This window comes from Pleurodeles waltl, chromosome 11, assembly GCF_031143425.1.
Source record: "Pleurodeles waltl isolate 20211129_DDA chromosome 11, aPleWal1.hap1.20221129, whole genome shotgun sequence".
Classification (NCBI taxonomy): domain Eukaryota; kingdom Metazoa; phylum Chordata; class Amphibia; order Caudata; family Salamandridae; genus Pleurodeles; species Pleurodeles waltl.
The window spans coordinates 798,712,733-798,738,422 of record NC_090450.1 but is presented as its reverse complement, the minus strand read 5'-3'; the positions used below and the strand labels follow the sequence as shown (position 1 = coordinate 798,738,422).

Below are 25,690 nucleotides of genomic sequence, written 5' to 3'. Positions count from 1 at the left end.
TCAACCCCGTCTTGTAGTAAGGAACTGAAGCTTCGCTGCCAACGCCGCATCACCTCCCCTGCAACCGTAAGAAGCCACCGCCTTACCTCCCCTGCCTAGCAGTAAGGAACCAATGCCTCACCTTCCCAGTGCCAGTAAGGAACTGATCCCGCACCGACTCCAGCAATGCCTCACCTCCCTGACTCCGTGCAACGTCTTTCCTTTCTCATCGTCTCCCAAGGTCCTGCATCCAGGGTCCGTGAGACTCCGTGACCGTCCCGGACGCCCTCTTGAGTGGCGTGGGACTGTAGGAAATGACTCCGTCAAGATGTCGTGACAGCCCCAGTTGGAGCTATTGTGCTTCTAACTTAATCTATAAAAAAATTGTATTTTTGCTTGTGTAGGTTGGATTTTTGTCATTTTGGTCTTGTTTTACTCTGATAAATACTGGTTATTTTCCTGAACTGGTGTGAAGTACTTTTGTGGTGGTTTCACTGTGTTACTGTGTGTATGTACACATACTTCACACATTGCCTCTGAGATCAGCATTACTGCTTATGCCAAGCTACCAAGGGGGTGAGCAGGGGTTATCTTAGAGGTGTGACTCCCTTACCTTTACTAGAGTGAGGGTCCCTACTTGGACATGGTTCAAACCACGGCCTATTAGAGACCGCATTTCTAACAGTGGGGAAGACAGCGATGAGAGAGAAGCAGACAATGGAGTTGGACGTCAGTGGAGAAGAACAGAGTGCAGGGCAGTTGGAGATGCAATTGAGTGAGAAATCAGTACACAAGGGTGACAGTAACGCAGCTAGTGGGGGAGACGCAGATGAAGGGAGAACAACAGAGTGGGGGGGGGGGCGGCGACGATGTACACAAAAGAGAGATATTGAGCATAGAAGGATCTTGGTGGAGCCCACAAATGCAAGGGGAGAGATGGAACACACAAACACTCATGGAGGTCTTAATCAAAAATAAAAGAAGTAGTTCCCTGAAAGTGAGCAGTAGAATTACACTATTCAGTTAAATCAAGAGGATGGTAAAAAGGCTGTGCTCAAGGAGAGGGCTAAGCACGAAATGGACAATGCAAGCCATCAAATAAGAAGTAGGAAAAAAGTGACAATAAAGCCAACCAATGGTAAGCAGTGGACGAGCTTTAAAGCCCACTAAGTTCTTGGTAAGCCCGCCACAGGTCTTTTTGAACCAGACCGCTGCATTCACCCTAGAAAGCAGCATACCAGTGCTTTCTTTTGTTTCATGACCAAGGGGATTGGCAGGACAGTGGTGATTATCTGAGATATCTCAAGGATTTTGAGGGCTCTGGGCCAAACCAATTTTGGGGCCCCCTTTTCAGAACAAGTTTGAATTCATGATTCAATTTCAGCTCTTTCGTGTACTCTTTGGTCAAGTCACTGACAGCGCACAGGTGCTGCTGCCCAAATTCTAAACATATTAACATCTAATATTCAGAGATATTGATGTGTTTTCAATATTGTAACACAGCAGTTCACTAATATTTCTGCAAATACTCTCAGTGACACCTTCTCATTTCTTAGATGTGAGGTTCTATTCTAATCTAAAAGAAACCCTTTTTATGGATGTTGCATGAAAAACTAAACACAACATTTCTCTGCAAAATGTCAGTAATAGACTCTCACACGTCACTCACATTAAAAATAAAATAAAGGAACACAGTATTTAAAACAATCTAAGAATTATTCAAGTTCATCAGGGCTAGACTCTACGCAGAACAGAGCAGGCTTTATCACAGGGCTCTCTGAAAGGCTAATACCTGGGCTATAACCCTCTTTGCCCATGCCTTAAAAGATCTCTGGTGATAATGCAAAGGAGCTAATATAACAAAAACAACTGGGTCATCATAAAGGCAGTTTTCTTCTACTCTTAAATTCTGTTTGTCTCCCATCTCAACCTGCTGGTAGATTCAACAGGACTAAGAAAAGGAGGGAACGGGATAAGGCATCTGGGACCTACGCAAAGAGGTTCAGTGGAACCGCCTAGTTAAATTGAGACTTGCTTTAGAAGAAGCTTCAGCATGAAGCCTCAAGAGTGAAATGCCACAAAGGTTTGTACAGAATACAGACCGCCACTATTGTTGTGTTAACTCTGCCTAAGTGTACACAAAACCAGATGTAAGGTCTGTGCCATGCAGAGTATAGCAGTGACAAACATATATATTCCAAATTGTAAAGCTTGTCTTTCGTCACTGCTTCCATCTTTTTAAGATTGGCTTTCATCACTGCTTACAAAATATAGGCGAAATCAAAGGCGTTCAGATGAAATGAGTCAGCCGCTTCATTTTATCTTTTCTTCTTTACAATCCTGTGTGATTTTGTGGACTTGCAATACATTACATTTATATTTTGCACTTTGAATGCCGTGGACCTGATTGTGTATAGTGTGTAGTAGAATAGCGTACACTGGAGTGGTTTATAATGGAGAGGCGTAGACTGGAATGGCGTACAGTGGATTGGGGTAGAGTGTAACAGCATACAGTGGAGTGACATAAATCTGAGTGGGGTCCAATTGAATAGTGTAGAATGAAGTGGCTGAGAGTGGAGTTCCATACACTAGAGTGGCGTAGAGTGGAGCAGTGTACAGTGGTGTGCCATACAGTGGAATAGCGTACAATGAAGTGCAGCACAAAGTGGAGTGGCACAGAGTGCAGTCTCATATAGTGGAGGGGGGTAGAGTGGAGTGGCGTAAAGTGAAATAGCATATAGTGGAGTTGCTACAGTGGCGTGACATGAGGATGTATGTGAAATTGAGCAGCAGTGTAGATTATGGTGTGCAGAGTAATGCAAAACAGAGAATTGCACTGACTTGCATTTCTCCAGATTTACCTATCAACACATGGTGGCCTTGCGTTCCTTTGTAAATCTGACTTAAGCATTTCATTACCCATGTGGCACCACGAGTGCCGCAAGCGTACCGCAATCCAATAATACAGGTATGCCTTAGTTATATTTTGGGCCATGGTATGCCTTGATAACTTTGCAATATACTATGGACTATGGCAATGACAAGCTAGTATATAAATGGGTAATGGCTATTTTAACAGAATGAAAAGGCAGCCATATTGTTTTACTACACTTTGGTTATGCTCAGTGTTAGGGCCTCAGACAAAGGTACATAGTAGATCCCTACTTCTTACCACTTTTGTATAAGTGGTAAGAGGTAGGGAAGTTTATTTATATTTTTCATATATTTTTAATAAGTGTACAGTCATGTAGTGCAGTAGTTTCAAAAACTTTGCGAAATTTTGTGAAAGTACAGCAGTGACAGATGTCACTAAGTTCAAATATCTTAAAAAATACTTACTCAACTGCAGTACACAAAACCCCCATCTCTGTACCATAATGTATAATCCTGTCAAACTTCATTGAAACCCATTCAGCTGTTGTCACGCTATGTCAAATACAATAGTCTATGGAAAATGAATTGGTAGAAAAATGCATTTTGGGACTCACATTTATCTTTCCACTCCCCTAAGGATTCACAACAGAAAATGTACCTCATTGCAAAATGTAGAACATGCTATAGGGTCTGGAAAGTTTTGTGGTGATTTATCAAATGGTTGGAAAGTTAGTATGGGGGGTAATATTCGAGAAATTATTATCTTTGGGAATAATAACTATTACATAAAAAGTTTCAATCAGATTTAATGTTGAGGGGCCCTCTTTTTGTCTTTGCACCCCCTTGACCAAACACCACAAAGCCTTCAGTATTCCAACAAGGTAACAGGGCAGCTGGTCTGCAAAGATTTGCAGACGTTTGTCAATATATATATATATATATATATGTATATGGTAGGCAAAATGGGAGAGTGTTATTCTGTTGGAATTAGCAAGGCAGATTTAAATTAGGATATTAAATGGCAACATTTTCATTTTTTGCTGCAGATAGAAGGAGGTACACTGAAGTGCTTTAGTTTTATGCAAGGTAACTGGAATTATGTGGCAGGAAAAGATCAAATTATGAGGCAGGGTTGACCAATGTATGTGGATAGAGAAGTCAAGTTATACATTTACAATGCCAATAGCTCTAACTCAAGCAAATAAGAGACCCATTACATTGTAAATGCTTGTCTTAATTCTGTTAGGGATTTGTAATGTTTTGCATGTTGACTTTAAAAGTGTTTTGGTACTGCATAAACTTTATACAGTGCCCTAAATTAAAGCCAGACTGCTCTATGTCATAGCTACCAGGGGGCGAGCTCAGTTTAATGTAGTGACTTTGAGGGTTCACCTTCATAAGGGTTGTGATTATTCCTTGAGGTACGTATTTACCTATCCCAAATAATAATCCAGTTTCTTACAGGGTCTGCTGAGCTTGTCTGCCTTGATGATCAGACATCTTTCCAGATGGCTGACCGACAAGGAAATTCTCTGAAGGTTTAGCCATCACCACAACCTCAGCGCTTTGTTGCACAGCAAAAGTGACCCCCCCCCCCACCCCCCCCCAGTCTGTCCAGTTTGAGGCAGTACCACATGGCGGTCATGTTGTTTGTCAGAACATGCACAAGGCTGCCCTTCTGGAAAGCAGAAGGACTTGAAAACCAGGTAAATAGCACACACCTTTAGAAGACTGCTGCAGTGCTTCTGCTCATGTGGAGATCAAAGACCTCTAATTTCCACTTTGTCCAGGTGAACTCCCACACCCAAAGCAGATGGAACCATCACCACTGTAAGCTCTGGATGCGGTAGGGAGAATGACCTGCTGCAAGTCAATTTGGAATCCTTCATCCACCATAGAAGGTCTTGGGCCACCTCATCTGACACACACGTTGTTCTCATCGTTGGAACTTCTGTTTTTTACAATTGGGAGTAGTTTGTGTATTAAGGGCCTTCTTTGTAATATCACTGCAGTAGGCCACAGTCAACTGAAGGTGGAGTTTGCACTGCAATGCCCGCATGTGCCAAATGGCATGAGACACAAGCAGGAAACATAAGACCAGGGGACCATGAAGTCTCAGAACTGCATGGGCTACAAGATTGGACCAAGCCTGAAACATCAGGATTATTCCCTGAACATCTTAGGCTTGCTGCAAGGGGAAGCACTGAAAGCGAGCACGTCTGGACTGTTCCCCATAAAGCTAATGTGCTACATGGGCATCTAGTGGGATTTTGGGAACTTACACGGGAACCCCGTGGAAGAGAGGAGCAAGATAGTTGTCTGTAGGTGGCTCATGACTGACTGTGACAAGCCCACTTAACTTAGGGCTTTACTCAAACACCTGTATCCCTGCTTTAATCCAGTTTAAATGTATTAGTAACTTCCATGAAACATTGAGTCCGTCAAGGTGTGATGCGCTTACCTTGACAAGGGGAATTTACCTAAAATTAAGTATGCCAGATTATATAGTGAGTGAGGTGATTTTCCCAAATATTGTTGGATACCTGCATGGTAGAAGAGGTTACCACAGGTGTTGCATCCAGGTTTGACAATGAATCACCACTCTAATGCCCACAACATGGAATACGCAGACAGAGATGTCTAGCTCAGCCTGCACAATGTATTCAGCTGTGCCTTGTACTCCACGGATTGTTTGTGCACAGGTATTTCAAAATTGTACAGAGAAGCTGGGCAAGATCTCGCTTGCTACATACCAAAGGGAACAAGTGTATCTGTCCAAGAGGCAGACTGCATTCAGGGTCAGAATGGTAAACTAGCAGAGCACACCCTCTTGCCAAGATGGGTAAGGAGTACCGTGTCTGTATTTACTTTGCTAGCCGAAGCTTGCGCTACAGGCCTTTCCAGTCTTTGGTGCTAAGTCAAGAAAGAACGATCACCAAGAGAAGGCCTATGGTGACTACAGAGAGGGTGAATTACTAATAGTGTTGAGCAAGGCTTATACCACTTCACAGTCACAGTGTCTGCCAGGCTTCACTGGGAGCTACCAAAGGCTGGAGAGTCCCTGAACAAAAGTTGCTGTACCTTAGTAATCTCATAATAAGATATCAGTCAAGATCTAGCTGAACTCGGATTTGAGATCAGTGCTGGATCAGGAGTTACGGCCTAGATACGTTGGGTGTATGGACAAAGGCCTAACAAGGCCAGTTGGCACCAAGGAAGGTCCCACAGAGAAAGTCCAACTGGGGGCTCACCCAATCCATGAAGATTAAGACGGACTAGGGGGCCATGGAATAGTATGGAACAACTGCAGCACTGCTTCCTTTAAGGCCTTTATTTGGTCCAGAGTCAAGGATAGCATGGACATTTGGGTGACATATGTTACAGCTGTGGAATGGAGTAGGAGTCAGACAACTGATGCAGAGACAGGCCTTTTTGTTCTCTGCCTTTCTGTTCTTTGGAACAGGAGTGACAGCAAAAGTACTCCTGTATGGATTTTTTGGAGTTTGTGCTGAGATTTGACTTTGGTCTTCATCTTAGAACTTACTCATGGTTTGAGACCTAGACCCGGAACTGGAAGGGATCCCCTAACTAAGCATGGCTGGCCTTGTTTCTTGTGCTTGGTGACGTACAACTTTGCTTCCCACTCCATGATGACCTCCGGATACACCAGGTATCATTTGTTGCATGACTCTGAATCATGCTTCAATCTTAGAAACAAAAGACTGACGGCATAGTCCGATGATGCCACCTGCCACCATGGAGGAAGAAATGCTATAAATGTTTCTTGAGCCAGTCTCACACATGGAGAAATTCAAACTGTGACAAATCTTGGATTACTAGCGTCCATCAGAAAATATATTCTTTCAGTATCTATTAAAGGACTATGATTTTCTAAATTTATGGTCTGGCTAATTCTCACAGGATCAATGACTAACATTTCATAAACGCTTCATAATGGCTTACAAAGTGCTACAAAAATACTATAAAGGCATGTTACAGAGTTAAAAGGAAAGAACTATGGGGCCAGATGTAGCAATATTTCAAATTGCGACTTGCAATTTGCGAGTCCATCCGACTCGCAAATTGCAAGTCGCAATTTGCAATGCAGTACGGTGTCTCAGACACGGACTGCGACTCGCTATGGGGTCGCAATGACCCACCTCATGAATATTCATGAGGTGGGTCGCAAATTGCGGCCCCATAGCGAGTATAGGCACTCGCAAACATGGAGGCCTGCTGTAGTCAGCAGACCTCCATGTTCGTGACTGCTTTCAATAAAGCAGTTTTTTTTTTTTTTTTTTAAGTGTAGCCCGTTTTCCTTAAAAACGTTTTCCTTAAAAAAAAAAAACGAAACCTTTAGTTTCGGTATTTTTTCAGGGCAGGGAGTGGTCCATTGGACCACTCCCTGCCCTCAAAAAATATTTTTGGGTCCATTCACAAAGTGGAAGGGGTCCCATGGGGACCCCTTCCAATTTGCGAGTGGGTTACCATCCACTTCAAGTGGATGGTAACTGCGAATCCATTTGCGACCGCGTACGCGGTGGCAAATGGAATTGCATCCCACTGCGAGTCGCAAATAGGAAGGGAACACCCCTTCCTATTTGCGAGTCGGAAATGCATTTTGCGAGTCGGTCCCGACTCGCAAAATGCATTTCTGCATAGGAAACTCACATTTGCGACTCGCAAACGGCAATTTTTGCCGTTTGCGAGTCGCAAATCGTTTCCTACATCTGGCCCTATATGTATACTGACAAGTTCCACAATCTTTCAAAGGGTGGTCTCAGGTTGCACCCCAATGAATTTGTCTGAAGAACCACAAAGTATTTTCTCATTGTGACACTATTAATGCCAATTCAGTGGTTACTGTGCCAAGAGCTTTTGCTCCTCCACACAAACTTGAAGTCTTCTACACAGTGCACTTTTACTAATTCTACATCCAGGCATGGGTAACAAATTGACATTCTGATAGCACTAACAACAGAGTACCCAGAACTGTCACACATTGAGCTTAGACACTCTTGGATTAAGTTTTAAACCAGAGAGGGCATTTTGAGTGGTGCCTTCTCTCTGACCCAGTTGAAGTGGACCATGGGGAAATCAGACAACTGGGCCTAAGCTGAGGGGGTGGGGTTATCTGCCTCAGTCCCAGGGCCCGTCCTACTATGGTTCTTCAAACTGGGTCAAGTAATCACCCTGCAGCACTTGTCTCTCAGTGGTAGTGATGATGAGCAATCATAGGCTTCTCAAGGAGGTTAATGTCGAAGTACAACAGACTCTGCACTCAATGAACATCCAACCTGATTGCAGATCCCAGCTTATCTTAATAAAAGAAAAGTTATTTTATACTCTTTAAAACATGACATTGCACAATACAAAAACTCAGGTAGTCGAAATCTCTGGTGCAGGGACACTGACCTGCTCCAGCTCCACCTCTCTTCATTTTCCCTATCAGCATTAGGGCATCTCTAGTGTGGGTTTCAGGCACAAGTACCAACCCCACTTTCAGGCAGGGCTGCGCTCTCAGTCCAATGTTTCTTATCAAAAACAAATTTCTGTATCAGGCCTCTGCAACATGAGTCTCTCAGTCTTAAGTTTCTCAACCAATGCAAAACTCTGCATTAGGCCTCGGCCAGGTTCCCATGTACTTTTGTCTGTGTCCTCTTTCCTGTGAAGGTAAGATGCCCTGGCTGCAGATGCACCAGCTCTCTAATTCCTGGAGCAGATATATGGCCATGTAAGAGTGTGGAGCTGGCCACAGGCAGGAGTGCAGCTGTCTTCCGAATAGGCGGTTGTCTTTCAGGAACACAGTCCACTGGAGGTTGAGACCTGCAGGTTGTTACAGGCTGGCTGGTGAGTTGGTGGTCTAATTAGGCAAACCTCTTGAGGAAATCAAGGGGTGTGATGCAGTCTGCTTGCAGCCTTAGGTCTGGATGGAAAGAGATGAGCACTCTCTAGGCGCTTCACAGTCCAGCTGCACCGTTCTATCGCACACACTTCCGGTCAGCATTGCGGGCAGCCACACATTCACTTGGGCACACAGATGGCAATTGCCTTGAAGGAGTAGCTTCAATAACAGTGGCTTTGTCCTCTCTGGACTACGTTCAACATGGGATCAGGCTAATCATTCAGAGTCCATTCAGGAACACTTGAGCAAGTGCCAATGCCTTGACAGTAGATACTTATTCAGTGACGCAAGTCGCTTGAGCACACATGGGCAAGTGCAAACGTCTGTGATGGAAGAGGTCTACTTGATCACTCTTTGGACCATTGCTACAGACCAGTAGAAGAAAGCTTGTGTCGGATCATTCACTGAGGCACGCTTAGGCAGTGTATGTATGTCATATTTGTAAAGTGCATTCCGATTCACGAAGAGCATCGAAGCGCTAGTGTAGAAGGTGAAAGAAGCGGGAAAAAACAGGGAGCCAAAGACACCCCCCAGGAGAACAAAAACGATTGAGAGTGAGAAAACTTATTAATAAACAAACCAAGAGCCAAAGCTAAGGCCACGTTTTGGCCAATATCCTGAACCTTAAGTAACTGGGTTCCTGTCTAATGTTCAGAGGCAACAAATTCCAGCATTTAGCAGCATGTGGCAAATCTTTTGCTTCATCTAAAGTGATGGGCTCTGAACCGAGAGAACACCAGTTACAATCTTAGGTGCGTCAAGTGGAAGGACCTGTTGGCCCAAGATCAACCACTCTTGTCCACGGTGGCAGTCAGCTCTTCCAGCAGGTTTAGGTCCCTCCTTCACTCTTCTCGTAGGCAGATCAACTCCAGGTGTGTCAGACTAGGGAGACTGTTATTCCTTAAGGTCAAACTCCACATGATGTCTTTTCACTTCTGGGAAGCTGGCTGCAAGGCAGTTACCAATTATGGTTTCATAGTAGTCTTCTGGGTATTGATTGTACGGAGCACCTCCACTTTGGTCAGAAAGAACTTGGGACTAGAACAACAAGTTGGTCAACAATTCCTGCTTTAGACAGGTATTCCAGAAAAAAGATGTACATTCCCAGTCTGCATATTCAGAAATGGTATGGGTCAGTTCTCCTTCTCAGGCTGACTTTCACATTCAGCCCTTTTTCTAGAGTGGTGCTCCTCATAACATGGCTGTCTCAAGGCTGGAGAATCAACAACCAAAGTGGCACAAAGAAGTGCAACCATTCTGTAACTGGCTATCAACAGCCACACAGATGGTTCAGGCAGAGAGACAAAAGGCTGGCATTTTCTAAAGAACCCATTACACTATGAACAACAGAGGCCACCCTACAGCACGTGTCTGTATTCTGGACGATTAATTAGGAGCTCTTTGCAAAAAGGACGTTAATGATTTTACTAATGAGAAGCATGTCTTTTCCTTCCATCCTTCAGTGTTTCAGTCCTTTCTCTCCATTCTAGGGAATATTCGCAATACATTTTCACTGTCTGGGAAAGTAACCTCACCTACATCTTGTGCACATGAACAGATTAGGTTTTTCCAAAATAGAACCCAAAGGCAGCTTTCACTATGATTCATTCAGTGATCCTTGATGAAGGTATCAGAAGGGCTGCACATTAATATACAAAGGCACATATTTTGGGATGTTAGTGGAAAGACTTGGGTCCCGCTTGTAGAAGAGAAATGTTACACAAGTGGAGCAGGATGCCACCACTCTTGTAACACAGGTTAAAAAGGTCTGACCACAATTATATGATCACTGAAACATCACTCTAAATGCTAGAAGTACCTCTGACAGGGACAGTAGTTGGCTGTTTTTAGAATGAGCATGGTTGACGAATGCCTGTGGGTCTAGGACTGGTCAGGGGCTGCACTCACAGCACGGGACAGACCCAAGTCTTTGTGCTCATGTTGAATTAGCATGAGGCTGGGCCAAAATAAAAAAACAATAGCTACTCAGTTTGGCACTCAGAATGGGGGAGACAACTGTACTGCATGCAGGAGACAGTCACTTTCAATCTGTTGCTTATTTTAAAGAATTATTTCAAAGTATAATTAGATCCTTTTTTAAAAATCAGTTTTAGATTTTAACACTTTAATACATCAACCAAGCATTTCAAGAAAGGAAACACGCTGTAGGCAAGCCATCATTCTCTTCGAATGTCCTCACCAACCTGAATTGGAGGAGGCAGTAACAATTATGACAAATCTCAGTAAAGTTGTTCCCAAATAGCCAAATAAACGTGTTCCTCTCTCTTACTCCTGCTTCTCTTTTACATTTTGAAGAGCATGAAGATGGGCACGTCACCCAGTATCTCAGGTAGTAGTAGCAAAAAAGGGAGAACCTGGACCTCCCTTCATGTATCAATCAGCCCTTTTACCCTCTTTCTTCTTAGGAATGGGTTGGAGGAGGCCATTCAAGAGGTATTTCTTGGCATCATATGTAACCCTTAATTTCATAGGGTGGTAAAACTGCGTCTGAATGACCTATACTAGAATTTTCTTCTTTATCACATTCAGTTGTTTCCTCTTTTTTATTGTCCCAGGTGCAAGGTCAAGAAAAAGTAGAATCTTGTGGTTCTCATATTATCATATTGTGTTTTTTTCGCACTTCCTGTCACAAAAATCTTGTATCTCTCAGGTCCCAGTTCATGAATATCTGAGTCAGGCCCTCACCTCCATCTAATTTGTTAAAGCCTATAGCTGACTTGATACAGGGACGTATGTCCACATATATATGGTCCTCCTTGTCCAATTTTAGCACCTCTGTGATCCTGCCTGCCCTGAATAGGAAGATGTTTTTGCTCTCCTCTCCATCTGTGAGTCATAAACCTTAGACTTGGTATTGCTGCAATGAATCTGTGAGCCCTTCTCTCGCCAAGGCTTTATTTGATTTCACCATAACAGATGGTTGTCTGTCCACAGTGATGATCTTAAGAGCCACCTGCATCTGCTGCAGAGCAATATGCCATCCACAGTGCCTTCCAATGCATGCTTTTGCGCTCCAATTGGGTGACACTCCCAGGTTTGACAAATTTGCAATAAAGGCAGGACTCTTTCAACAGTGGTTAGGGCAGCCAGGGTCAGAGCTCTGCTCAGGAACAAAATGCATCCTCACAAAGTGTTTGTTTTTCACTTTTCAGTCTGAACCACAAGGAATAAAGAAATCAATGCAAGCCCGTGTTTTTGCTCATTCCTTCTCCGGACTTTGTCACTCCTCAACCGGTAAATTATTTTCAATTGTGACTAATGGGCTATTTACACATATAGTGGTCCTGGTACAGTATCACAGATGGTTCAATACCCCAAAAAATGTTCCTTACTTTCGTAAATAAGTTGGCTGGTGCAAATATTGTCACTTTTCTCAGCTAAGTTCTGATACTCTGTTCATAGCAGGACAGGCACTAAGACCTTGTTTGAACGTGTTCTCCAAATACAATTTAGACTATTCCAGTTAGACCATCTGCACTGTTCCTTTTGTCACCATGTTTAGGTTGAGTGCAATATGCCCCACTGCGTGATCACAGTCCTGCCGTCCGTCTGTTTGCAGTCATGCTTCATCCCTCCCACCTCTGAGCTCCCTTGCTTTACTGGCCTTCCATGCCCAACTCAGTTACACCTTAATCCACTAGGAAATATGATAACTGATAGGACACCTTGGGCATCATGAGACAGACTTGGAAGTTTCACTTCTGTCACCTCAGATAGAGTTTAAAGAAACATCTTTGTGGACAGCTGGCTATGCCCTTTTATTAGTGGTATGATTAAGTAAGCATCTTGTGGTTCCTAGCGAAGTAGAATTAGCTTGGTGTAATGAGCCTGTAGGCCCTCCAGAATCTGCTTGCTTGCCAGTGCACTGCAGATGTTTATACAGAGAACATTCAGCAAAAGATGGTCTGCCTTTGCACTGCCTTGTCCCTCTACCCCAGAGAAACCCACCCGATATTCTTTGCACTGCCTTGCACCTATACCCCCAGAGAAACCCACCCGATGTTCTTTGGTGCTTTCAAATTAAAAAGATTCGTTTCTTCTTGGGGTCTAAATTATGAAGTCGCTCTTTCTCCTTATAGGGTTGAGGTTGGTCAAGGAATTTCAGAAGGGTGGTAGTCTTCTCAACATGAAATGGAGTAACCACTTTTGGCTAAGTGGAAGCTCAGGTTCTCAACACCAACTTATCTGATAACATTGTAGTATAAGGTGTGTTGACAGAAAGAGCCTGCAGCTCGCTCACATGCCTCTACAATGTTATTGGGGGGTGATAAAGACTGTTTTCAACTGAATGATCAACTGTGCAGCAGTTCAAAAGAGGTGCACATCAAAAGTGAGAACAATGTTCAAGTCTCATTGTGTCACCACAAAGGGTGATGGCAGAAATAATTGTTACAAAACTTTCAAAAGTCTCATCACAACAGGTGACTTAAAGAAGTCCGCTCTGGCAAATGCAAAAAATGTGAAAGAGCTGCCAAAAGCCTTTACCTGACAAGAACTTTAAGGTAAGCTCTTGCAGGACTGTGGACAAACAAACATCAGAACTTCAAAAATCGAAGCTTCTGTTGTCTTTGTTGGCTGCTGCACCAAGCCACAAATGTATCCTAACAACTGTCTTTCACTGATTTTGTGGTGGAACGTCTTGCTGCTAAGATGACCCCTAATGACTTCAGGTGGAAGGTCGAAAGAGGTCAACTGTCTCAAAGCGTTAAAATCTAAAATATACAAGCTCAGGTGCAGTGCCCTGCCCTGCTGCTATAACAGAAGAACATCCCGAAGCAGGAGCTTGATTGGAGGACATGTGCTCATGCCCACAAGTTCCAGGTACCACACTCTCCTGGTCCAATCCAGTGCTACTAGGCCTATCTGGAGCCAGTTGTGCCTGATCTTTTTTAGAACTCAGGGCAGGACAGGAAGTAGCAGGACGCCATAAAGGAGTCCCCGTGCTCCACTGTATGTTAAATGAGTTTCAGAGGAAGACCCTTTTTGGGAGCTGCAATGCACAAAAATGTTGACACTGCACGTTCTTGGTGGTGGCAAAGAGTTCAAGCTAGCATTTTCTCCATTGCTAGAAGAGGTTCTGTGCCACCTTAGAGTGCAACCGGCATTTGTTATCCACTAGGTGTTAATAGCTGAGCTTGTCTGCCCTTGTGGTTAAAGTTCCCATCGGGTGGTGTGCCTCCAATGAAATGCATTGATGGCTTAGCCAACTCTAGAGGTGCAGAGCTCCAGGGGTACCAAGCCTCCTGGCACAGGACCCAAGAACCCACCCTGCTTGTGGAAGTAAGACATGGCAGTGGTGTTGTCCGTTAAAACCTGAACCAACCTGCCCTTGATGGCTGACTATATATTCTTCAACTGCAAGCGAATCACCCACAGACCCAACAGAGTTATGTGGAGGCAGGACTCTGCCGGAGAGCCGGGTCCTCTGATCATCACCTCTCCCAGATGGCCAACCCAACTCAATAGTGATGGGTCCATCACCACTGTCAAATCTCAATGGCGAAGGTACAGGCCTCTACCACGGGTCCAACTGCATTAGAGCACCACCACTGCAGATCACTTGCAGTCTCCTCAGACACCTGAATAGATTCACACAGGTTCCTGTGGTTCTGAGTTAAATTAGACTTTAAGTTGCACTGGTAAGCCCACATATGTTATACGGTTAGCACGAAGGATGCAAGAGGCAAGTAAGCTAAGAAGCTTCACACTCACTGAGACACAGGATGGGCTGAAACATCAGTATCATAGCCAGAATGTCCTGGACTCAATGGTCCACAGTAAAGGCTCACAGATGTACTATATCCAGGATGGCTCTGATGAAAGGGAACCTCTGCAAAGACTCAGATGTAACTTTGGCAGATTGATTAAAAATCCCAGTGATGTCAAGAGGTTTACTGTCTTCTGGAAGAGGTCTGCATCTGACTGTGGCAATCCCGCCTTCAACAGCCAGTTGTTGCAGTAGGGGTTGAGGGCACTGGTGAGGCGGAAAGCGAGCATGGTAAACTGAAAATGCTTGTGGCTCACCTAGAACTGCAGGTAGAACGGGCCTGCAGAACATGGATGAAAATTGGCATTCTGCAGGTCCAATGCTACCATTCAGTCCCTGGGATCCAGACTAGAGAGAACCTGGACTAGCATGAGAATCTTGAATTTGTCCTTCCACAGGAAAGTATTGAGACAGCAAAGATCTAAGAAAGGACGGAGGCCTCTGTCCTTATTTGAAACAAAGATGTAGCAGGAATAATATCCAGTCCATACTTCTGAGGCCAGAACCCTCTCTATGGCTCTTTTGGCTAAAACAGCTTGCACCCCCTGATGCAAAATGGACATATGGTTCTCTGAGGGATGCTCTAAGGTAGGTGGCTGGTGTGGTGGATCCGAAAGAAATGGTAAGGTGCAGCCCCGTTGGACAATTTAGAGGACCCTCCTGCTGGATGTATTGCTCTGTCACCCCGACAGGAAGTGGTTGACCCTACCTCCAACTGGGTGACTGTGTGCCACTAAGGGAGTGCTAAAGAGACTTGGAGGTTGTCGTTGGAGGGGTGAAGCTTTGCTAACCCTGATAGCCTGGTTGTTATCTGCTGAGCCCATGGCCCTGACCTTGTGAGGGCTGGGCATGCTGCACGGTGATGGTGCCAGATATGGTTGATACGCCAAGCCATTGGCATATCCCGGAAAAAGGCAAAACAGTTGAGCAGTGCCAGACTAGTGCCAAAAGATCTAAGGAACATGCCTTGGCTCACCTTAGAATGCTCCAGGATCAAGCCAGCCTTTTCATCAAACAGGCAGGTACACACAAACGACATGTCCCGGAAGGACGGCTGGACATCCCCTAAGCCACCTGAGGATCTGATCCTCATTTTGCGTCACAGCACCATACTTGTTCCAATTGCCCTTCCTAGGCAATCTGTGGTACCTCGCCACCGGGGGATGACAAACTCCTGTTGAGAATAATTCAGCTCAGAATCGGAGACCACGATGAGTTGCAGCTTTGGTGCTGGCATTGACATCTGCAGCTCCGGTGCAGAATTTGGCAGCGAACTTGAAATTGCCAACGACGCATGTGTGGAACCCGAAGAAGGTTCAAGGGACAGACACTGAAGAGGGAGGACTTGCCAGCAGTAACCCGACTGGAGGCCCCTACAGACCCACTGGGTCCAATGGGAGCTGGCAGAGTGCTAAAGACGCTCTTCATGACTTACTGTGATGTCGCCAACAGACCTACTAACTCCGGTGCATCAGGGCAAAGACGGAATCAGCCCCTCAGAAGAATAGGGGCGAAGCTTGGAGGCACAGTAACACCCTTGCACTTCTCCGGAAAATGGTGGGAAGGGGCTGAATCCCACTGGGACTTCTTAAATTATTTCTTTGACCTACCAGAAGACTGTGACTTTGATGAAGATCTGCAGGAGCTGGAGCACAGCCACATTCTCTACTTCAACTTAGAGCGGGCCAGAGTGGAGCAATGTGGTGCTTTTCCACATAAAGCTTCACCTCATCTTCATGAATGGCCTTTGGGTTCATCTGAACATAATCGTTGCAAGCCTTGGAGTCGTGCCGCGAATCCAAACTCTACAGGCACACCTCAGAATCTGTCACAGAACTCTGTTGGCAGCAGTCACTATAAGGTTTAAACCCTTAAGTCCTTTTTTTGGGGAAATCTTTTTATTGAACAACAAAAGAGCCATTGTACAATGCAGCATGTGACAATACTAGACCCATCACTTATCGACAACTCACAGACAGATTTCCGTAGATGTCAAATATCAAAGATTAAACCCTGAAGTCTTAGGTGCTGACGTTTTCACAGCACACTGGATTTTTGTTGTTGTTAGGAAAAATCACTTCACAAAGTGAATAAAAAGGAAGAGCGGAGTTCCACAATGCCCAGGGATATTCACAAGGTGGGGAATCTGTGGTTAGATGCATCTACCAGAATAACAGCGCGTAATAATGAAACTATTTCTCTGGTTATCATTTTTAAATTTATAGCCTTCTGTATTTTAGCACATGCCCACCCTTTTTGTTTAAGTAGTTAAAATTCCTTGATATAAAACAAACAATACATGGATACAACCTGTAACAAAAGAGACTAGCACATGTTCATTTGTTAAACTTGTGATAAATAGTGTACAGACTATTTAGCAAGGAAGTTAAAGCAACAAAAAATGGCCATTTTGTGAAAAACGGTCTTCCTCTGGAGCTTCTTATGAGAAATTTTTACATCAGAAATTCAGTTTTTATCCAGTGTAGACAACTGACCAGGGTGCAGGACCTTGTTGCTGGGTAATATACTGGTTCTTGCTTTGCCTTTTTATGTCAGGAAAGGGTATGCAACCACACATCAGGGGATTAAAACTGAACCTCAAGGTTCCCCTGTGGAAGGGTCGCTGACTGGAGCAATTGACACGACTCGAGGGGTTCAATCGTTGGGTCTTAATTGGAATCATCACATTGGCTGATGTTTGGCATGGGTCTATGTGTTCATTTGCTTAACTCCACACCCAGTTCTCTCTCTCCCGTACCCAATTCCATCAGTACTTGCAGGTGCACCATGCCCTTGATTCATATAGTGAGGATCTGCATTATCTCCCAGACTTTAATCCCCTAGAGGCCTGACTATTGATGGGAAGGTTGGGTAGGGGTGGAATTTCCCAACTATATCAAGTCCTTGTGGGCAATGCACCTGGGTCACTAGAATCACTGTGTCAGGCGTGGGAGAGATGGATTGGGGACATGGTTGAGTGGCGGGAGACTTGTTTGGCTTTCAGGGAGTTGGCGATCTCTGCCTGCCTATGACTAACCCAACTCCATTATTTTCACCAAACCTATACGACTCCCCAGAGACTGGACCACACGCAGATCCTTACTGACCCCAGGTGTGCCCGCTGCTAGTCCTCGGCAGCTGATTTCGTTCACATAGTATGGCTATGCCATAGATTTCCCCTTATTTGTCCTGGGTTGGGGCTACCCTCTTAGCAGTCCTAGAGATTTACGTACAATTGACACCGAAAGTGGCATTGCTGGGTGTGTTGGACAAGCTAGGGGTGGAGCGGGGGGGGGGGGGGGGGGGGTTTGGTCTTGTGGAAAAAGAGAGTTAATTGGACTGGTGATTCTGGTGGCCAAAAGAGACATAAACTGCACGTGGAAACAACCTTCCCCACTGACGCTGAAACAACAGCATGCTGGAATGGACTGATGCGCTAAACTGAAGGAGCTAGTCTACACTGCCCGGAGATGCCCAGCAAAGTTTTCCAAGATTTGGCGTAAATGGTGGGAGTACTATGGGTTGTCTTCAACACTAGACTCTTTAGCGAGTCATGTCATTTGATTTCTGAGGGCAGGTTGGCGGGGTGTAAGGGAGGGAAGGGGACTGACTGCACGGAGCTGTATTATTATTGTTTTTTCCACCTTATTTTTTCTGTTCTTTCGCTATTAAAACGTAATACAATCTATTTATAAAAACAAAAAGACCAAGAACAAAGTGGGATGATTTCATACATATGCCTTACTCACTTAACTATTTACAACTTTAAAATTTGTTTAGAAGAAAACACTAACTTTTATGGTGTGTTTTGGTTATTTCAAAATAGAACTGCACAAACACTACGTGGTCCAGGACAAAGTACAAAGCACATCCCATCGCTTCAGCCCAACGACAGACAAAAAATCAAGGGGGGTTACAGCATCTCATAGATTTCAGAAATAAAATGAGGATCTTCAGATCCAGTATCTCGTGTTCCAGCTGCTAACCCTTTAGCGCTGGCTGTCTCTTCACTGCTTCAGGCAGAGAGAAAACTGCTGATCTCGGCCTTTTCTTGACTGGGAGCAACCTGGGGAATCGAAGAGCATTGATCTGTGGGAGGAAGCAAGCCTGGGAGAGAACTCAGCACTAATGTTTGTAAACAGAAACGTCTGCATCTGTCAGTGTACATCAATAAAGAAGCAGTGTGGAGATCTCTCCTTTTACCTGCTTATGTCATGCTTTCTCATGCTTTCTCCTTGACCTACCCCCCCAACCCCCCAGTCTGACTATCCCTCATGCTTGTCTCTGCTTCCCTCTCGTGTCCTATTCCATCACCTTTTCTTCATCTATGCAGCTCTTCTGTACGCGTTTTCCTGACTCATTCTCCTGCTTCCCTTTTCTTTCCCTTTTCATCTCTACAGCTCTTCTCTGCCCTGTCTGTTTCCCTAACTCACCCCCACTGCGCTGCTCCCCCTTCTCACTCCCTTTTAATCTCTACAGCTCTTCTCTGCTCCGTGTGTTTCCCAGACTCCCCTCCACTAAACTGCACCCCCTTCTCCTTCCCTTTTCATCTCCACAGCTCTTCTCTGCTCCGTGTCTTTCACTGAGTCAAGTAGGCTGCGCTGCTCCCCGCCGCGTTACCTTCTCATCTTTACCGCTCTGGTCCATGTGTTTCCCAGACACACCTCCACTGAGGACCAGTCTGGCTCCCTTTGCACCTGTACAGCTCTTTCTGTTGTGTTTCCCTCCAGACTCGCCTATACTGCGCTGCACCCCGTCTCTTTGCCTTCTCATCTCTACAGCTCTTCTCTGCTCCATGTGTTCCCCAGAGTCATCTCCACTGAGCAACCTTCTCGCTCTCTTTTCAGCTCTATAGTCTTCTCTGCTCTATAGCTCTTCTCTGCTCTGTGTTAGTCAGACTCACCTCCACTGCGCTGCTCCAGCTACTCGCTCCTTTTCATTTCTGCAGCTCTTCTCTGATCTGTGTTTCCCAGACTCACTTTTACTCAGTGCTTAATTTGTAAATAAAAAGGTGCCGGTGCCCCAAGCCCTTCACTTAAACACGAGGCTGCTGCAATTAAATGTGCGAACACGGAATACTGAGGCAGCGTAATCCCGAAGCCATCTCGGGCCTCTTCAATCCATATACAGCCTCTCCCTGCCCCTTCAGCTCACTCTTGCAGCTTTCTACTTTCTCCCATTGTGACGCTTTTTCGTTGTTCTCTTCCTCTATCTTTCCCATGTGTGTCTTTTGGTAGCAGCAAATGCTTGAGGCAGAAGAATAAGCCCCGGCCCTGAAAAATAAGTGCCAGTGCTCAGCACCGGAAACAACAAGCACAAATTAAGCACTGCTTTTACTGCATCGCACCCCTTCTCGCAGCTTTTTCATCTCTACAGCTCGTCTCTGCTCCGTGGGTTACATTGGCTCACCTCCACTGGGCTGCTCCGTCTTCTCGCTCCATTTTCGTCCATACAGCTCTTCTCTGCTGTTTCCCTGTCTCACCTCCACGTCACTGCACCCCTTTTTTTCTCTCTTTTCATCTCCACGGCTCTTCTCTGCGTGTTTCCCTGACTCACCTCCACTGTACTGCTCCCCTTCTCTGCTTTTTCATTTCTGCTCTATGTGTTTCACTAATTCATCTCCACTGTGCTGCTCCTCTATTTCGCTCCCTTTAGATCTCTACAGCTTTTTCTCTTGCTCCATGTGTTTCCCTCACTCACCTCCACTGCACTCTGCCCCCTTCTCTCTCCCTTTTCACCTATATGGTTCTTTGCAACTCTATACCTGCTGTGCTCCACTTCTCCCTAGATTTTCAGTCTTTACTATCCTGCTGCACCCTATATATGCAGCTAGGCTGGTCATTAACTGTATTTACTGTGCTCGTTCTTCATTTTCTCCTGTGCCCTCGATTCTCCTTAATCTTTCTCAGTGTGACTACCCATACTCACCTTCTCTAAGAGCCAGACTTTTCCTCCACACCACCTTTTTCTGTCTATGGGTAGTACCTTCTATAATGTCTCCTATATGAATATAGGAACACATTGTAGGAAAGTGGAGTATTATGTGGTGTGGGGTTGGTACTCACCATGTAATCCTTTCACAATACCCCAGAGATGGTCCTTGGATTCACACGCGTAAACAAGGCTTGCAGTGGTGCTGATTTTACCATGGAACGACAATGCTGACAAGGAGATGCAAAATCTCAGCTGGGGCAGGGTTGCAGATGACAGATGAAGGTTGCACTCTGTGCCCTGTACCTGCAGCGTTGAGTGAAGGGGTTAGTTACTGGGCTGGCAGCCAACAATCCTTGGCAGCGGTAAAGGTGCACTAATCCTGTGGGAAGTTACCAGGGTTCGAGAGAGTGAGGTAGTGGCCTGAAACTTGGAGGCAGGCTGGACTATGACTCCCAGAAGACAATGGACTACCTGGTTCTCAACAATCCTATGGTGGACGTGATGGCTGGTGTAACTTCAGAACGTACAGTCGTTTTTACGTGCAGTTTGCAGGGGACTGGTGCCACCAGTCCAGGGGAAACTGAAGGTGCTTCTGGCTTCCACAGGTGTCCCCCTAATCAGGAGAAATGAGTTCCGCCAAGGACGAAGGTCGAACACGCAGTTTCCAGTCTGTTGGCTCAGGGACAGAGTTTCCTTCTTTTGCTGTGGTGCAGTGGGCAGAGTCCGGTGTCAGTGATGCAGAGCTTCTGTGGGTCCTTCTTTGAAGTTGGTCGATCAGATCTGAGGTTCTGGTGTCAGGGGTGTCCCTTAAATTCTGGATTTAGGGGAGTTAGGAGTGTGGAGACTAGTGGCCAATGGGCAGCTAGCTCTTACATCTAATTCGCCCCTGAGGTGATCACATCCAGAGGCACGGGTCAACTTCATCTATACAGAACCCTCTATTCTGCCATTCCTAAGATGGCAGAAATCAAAATGTAGTGCACAGTCATGACTGCTCACCCTAGAGGTGTGGTCAGCCTACTGGGGGTGTGCACAGTCCGACGCACCTAATTTCCTGCCTGTCCACAAGCAAATGTGCCTGGGGACCGGAGAAGAGCTGTTTCCTCTCTGGAGGACAGGGAAGATGGCTATGGGGGGGGGAGCAGAAAGGGGACGAAGCCTTTGAAGCTCACTCTCCTGATGGCTCTATTCACTAGCCTTGCTGGGAGGTGTGACCTCCTTCCTGCTTCAGCCGCTTGTTTATGGCCTCTGGGAGAGCCCAGGCTGCCTGGCAAGAGGTCAGAAACCTGTCTTGGTGGCAGCAAGCAAAGGAAAAAGCATAGCGTAGGCTGCTCGGCCAGAGCACAAAGGACGGTGACAAGCAGGAAGCCAACACACTAGTGTACCACCTGGGTGCATGACAGCTTTTCCTTAACACAAGATTTGTGATGGGGAGAGAAGGCACATGTTTGACCCCAAACCTGACACATGCAAGTGGTACCATAATGGAGCTAGCAGCCTAGTCAACTGGGGCTTAAGTCCTATGTTATCCTATAGACTGGCCTGCATTTATAGTGCACCTTAGTGGAAAGTACACTATAGAGACATAAAAGCTTGTGCTTATATGTTCGCACCTTAAACATAATGCACCCTGCCTCCTGGGCTGAAGAGACCTACCTTAGGGGTGTCAGATATACAAATAAGGCAGTGCATAGCACTGTGCCACCTTTGGTGGGGGCACAGTTGAACTTGAGCAGTTTGCAACCTTCTGACAGTCTGCCATGGTAGGCCTGCCAACAGTAGATTGCCTGGGTTACATAGAGCGGCACAAACTCATGCTGCAGCCCTGGGGACCCTTTACCACCTATACCCTGTGTACCATTTACTAGGGGCTTACAAAAGGGTAAAGCTGTGCATATCAGGATTTCATCATGTCAAAAACTGATTTAGGGAACGAACACATACACTGGGACCTGGTTAGCAGGGCTAGTGCGCTCTCAGAGTAGAAAAACAAGGATCTAGGGATTCGAATGGGGGCAAAAAGTAGGGAAAAGTCTGCAAAAGCCCAGTTTTCTCATAAGCAGGCACACTGCCTAGCTAAAATTATCTCCTCTTGATGCTCCTGTCTTTTCATTTACTCCAGTAGATCTCAAACTTTTTCGAATCCTGGGCAACTTTTTAGAATGATAAACTTTCACAACCCATTTAGTTTTAATGGATATGAGGGGTTGATTTTTTATTGTAGTTACAGCAACTTGTGGTAGTGAAGTGTCATTACCAACAGACCTTTTTCAAATGAAACGGCCACTAAATATGCATAGACATACAGTTTTGCTGATAAAACTATATTGCATACAAAGGATAATGTGTGGCTATCGGCTTCCAGTGAATATTTATCATGTGTGCACCACCAAGTAAGGTGTATTGATTGTGTTGAGCCTATTAAAATCTTTGTTTCCATCACACTTCAGAATTACAAAAATATAGGCTTAGTTATGCTTTCCTAACTGCTGAATGTGTACAGTACAGTTCATTTGCAGGTATTTACATTTTGTTGTGCATTACAAAAAAAGGACACCCTGCAGGCTTTCCTTTCAAACACCTGTTCCCCAGCAAGATTGTCAAATAAATCACTTTACTTTTGTTTCCCTGACAGCAAAGTGAGAGGAGGTGTAATTACCAATTCCCATGTTAACAAAGCAGCAATCTGTCCGAAGACAAAGCCTGACATTTGACCTCTGTCCTTCAAGTGCAGCAAATTTGATAAGATAATTACAGAATTTAAAGACATATTTACTTATTGCTTGAACTTTCTCGACCCCAAAAAAATTGACCCATGACCCGCAGTTTGGGAAACACTGATTTACTTTTGCATCGCTATATGTCCAATCCACCATTTCCCCATCTACCTTTTTTGTCCTATATTAACTCCCCCTAACACCCAACTGAGGTCTCTAGTTCCTCACCTTGCCAACTCTCTGCATGCCGAAGAATCATGGCTTGTGGGAAGTAAGCTTTGCTGAACTGACTTGCTATGCAAGACATTTGTAATGAAAAGGTGCAAAGTCTCAGAGAAGCACAATTCCTGCATGACTTTTCACCCCAATCCCCAGTTGTGCCTTCTCACCATGAAAATGCTCCGCTGTCTTTCTCCTTATTGCCTCGACAGTGTCCTCAGCATCAGCCCATTCCAGAACCAGTCGCCTCCCATAAAGATGGGTACTGTGGCACAGAGCGCTGAAGGCTTTCTGCAGAAAGGAGGTAACAAGCAAAGCATTTAAATTATTGTACATACAGTATCCAACTCCAAATTCTTAGGGTAAAAAATATTGATTTTGCTGAAGTGCAGTTCCAAGGGACTGTAATCCCATGGTAACACCAAGGAGTAACTCGCTAATAACCCGCTCACTTAAACCAGCATCCAGGCAGGCACCACTGTTTAATAGCACACTCAGGTTTCATAGTGACTCTAAGGTGTGCTACATCACTGCTTAGTCCATGTGCATGAGTGATCACTAACTAGAGAGTTCACTTGCTTCACGTTTTTATTTTTTATAGGAGAAACGTTTGGATAACACATTTATAAATGCTTTACAACAATATCAACTGCATAACACTGGATACTGCAGGAGATACTGATTGCTCATGATTCACAACCATCACCTCAATAAAATGCATAAAACAAAATGACAAAATAAATGGACTTTTGAAAGCGACAGTGGGAGATGGTATGTCTTTCTTCTAATGGCTAACATTAAGACTGCACGCGGTCCAGGATTAGAGGATATGTTCACGTGTGTGAAAAAGTTTTGGAGATAGATTTGATTGAATAGTCAAGGCTTATGCTTTATCAAACATGGGCACAAGAATATAAACAAACACTGGACATAAATAAAATAGCTCTGTCTGTTTTATTTCTAACTATTGATTCAGGGGGGTGACTGAGCTAATTGTATCAGGTGTGATGTTATAATTTGGGTGTCCTTGGACTTGATCTGTATGCAAGACATCATCTATATTTGACAACTTCATTACATTAAGGACGTACATTTCCACTAACAAAGTAACATCAAACTAATATCACCAAAAATGTCAACAACATAGGAAATAATTTATAAAGGCATTCATAAATACATTAATTATGCCTACAGCAATATTACTTCACTGCTTCTTAAGTGCATGTGAACTGGACTCAAAACAATCACAATTAGACTTTTAAGAGAATATTCACATACAAAAAGTACAAACAGAAAAGACTGCGCCATCCCTGCACTTTTTCTAACAGGGAGTTGGACATTTCGATGGCAAATTTACAAAGGCATTTGTGAATATATGTAGCAATCCTGTAGTAGCACTTTACATACTCATTAATAACTAAGTGAATCAGCTCCATAGAAAAATTAAATAAACACAATCCCTCTTACTTTTACCACATATTTTCAGGTGTGAGTAACCACATGAATATGAAAGTGCTCTATGTTATATTTCACCTCTTGAAACACTACCCCACGAACGTGCAAATATAAGAAAGTCTTTGGCTCATTACTTTAATTTCTATCTCCCACCCATCAAGAGACTGGATTTAAAATGAGAATGGATTGTTTAGTTAGCCATAATTCGTCATGTTTTATCGATTGAATGAGTAGTCTGTAACAAGAATAAGAATCTCTACTAAATAACTCTTCACAGACAAGATCATTTCTGCATACACTGTCCTACGTTTTAGACACATGGGCATTCAAGTCAAGCAACACATCAAGAGGTGTTTATAGGTTTGATAATGTACATACATCCATCGACCTTGGTCATAAAGGCTCATTTAGGTAAAAAGGGCTCATCTAGTGGTGCAACTGGTGGGGGAGCAAGTATGTAAAGCCAAGAATGTCCTATCAAACCACAGACTACTCAGAGCTGCCTGTTGGAGAATCAACAGCAGATGCAAGTCACTGAACGTCATAACAATGGATCAGAATTAAAGGCACTGGGACGGGCATGTCTCTTTTCTTTCTTTAACTTTCCCTTTGACAGCATCAATAGGCTTTAGACCAGCCACAGATGCAAAAGTGTAGGGCCTTAAGATTTTAACAAACCATAGGGTATCATTTGGATTTTAAGTTCTGCAAGCGGCAAAATCTTGCAGTGTCACTCAAATTCCCATGACAGACAGGACAATCCACCTTTGTGAATAAAACACAAATACAAACTTTGGCAGGGGATGCTGTATCTAGCAA

General features: G+C 44.6%; 1 protein-coding gene across 1 annotated transcript in view; it reads right to left on the bottom strand.

The window, feature by feature from the left end:
- RBM19 (RNA binding motif protein 19) overlaps positions 1-25,690 on the bottom strand; it is a 478,795-nt gene that overhangs the window by 88,077 nt on the left and 365,028 nt on the right. Inside the window, exon 23 of the mRNA XM_069214526.1 lies at positions 23,587-23,707. Coding sequence (XP_069070627.1) covers positions 23,587-23,707 — 121 coding nt within the window. The remainder of the gene's footprint in view (positions 1-23,586; positions 23,708-25,690) is intronic.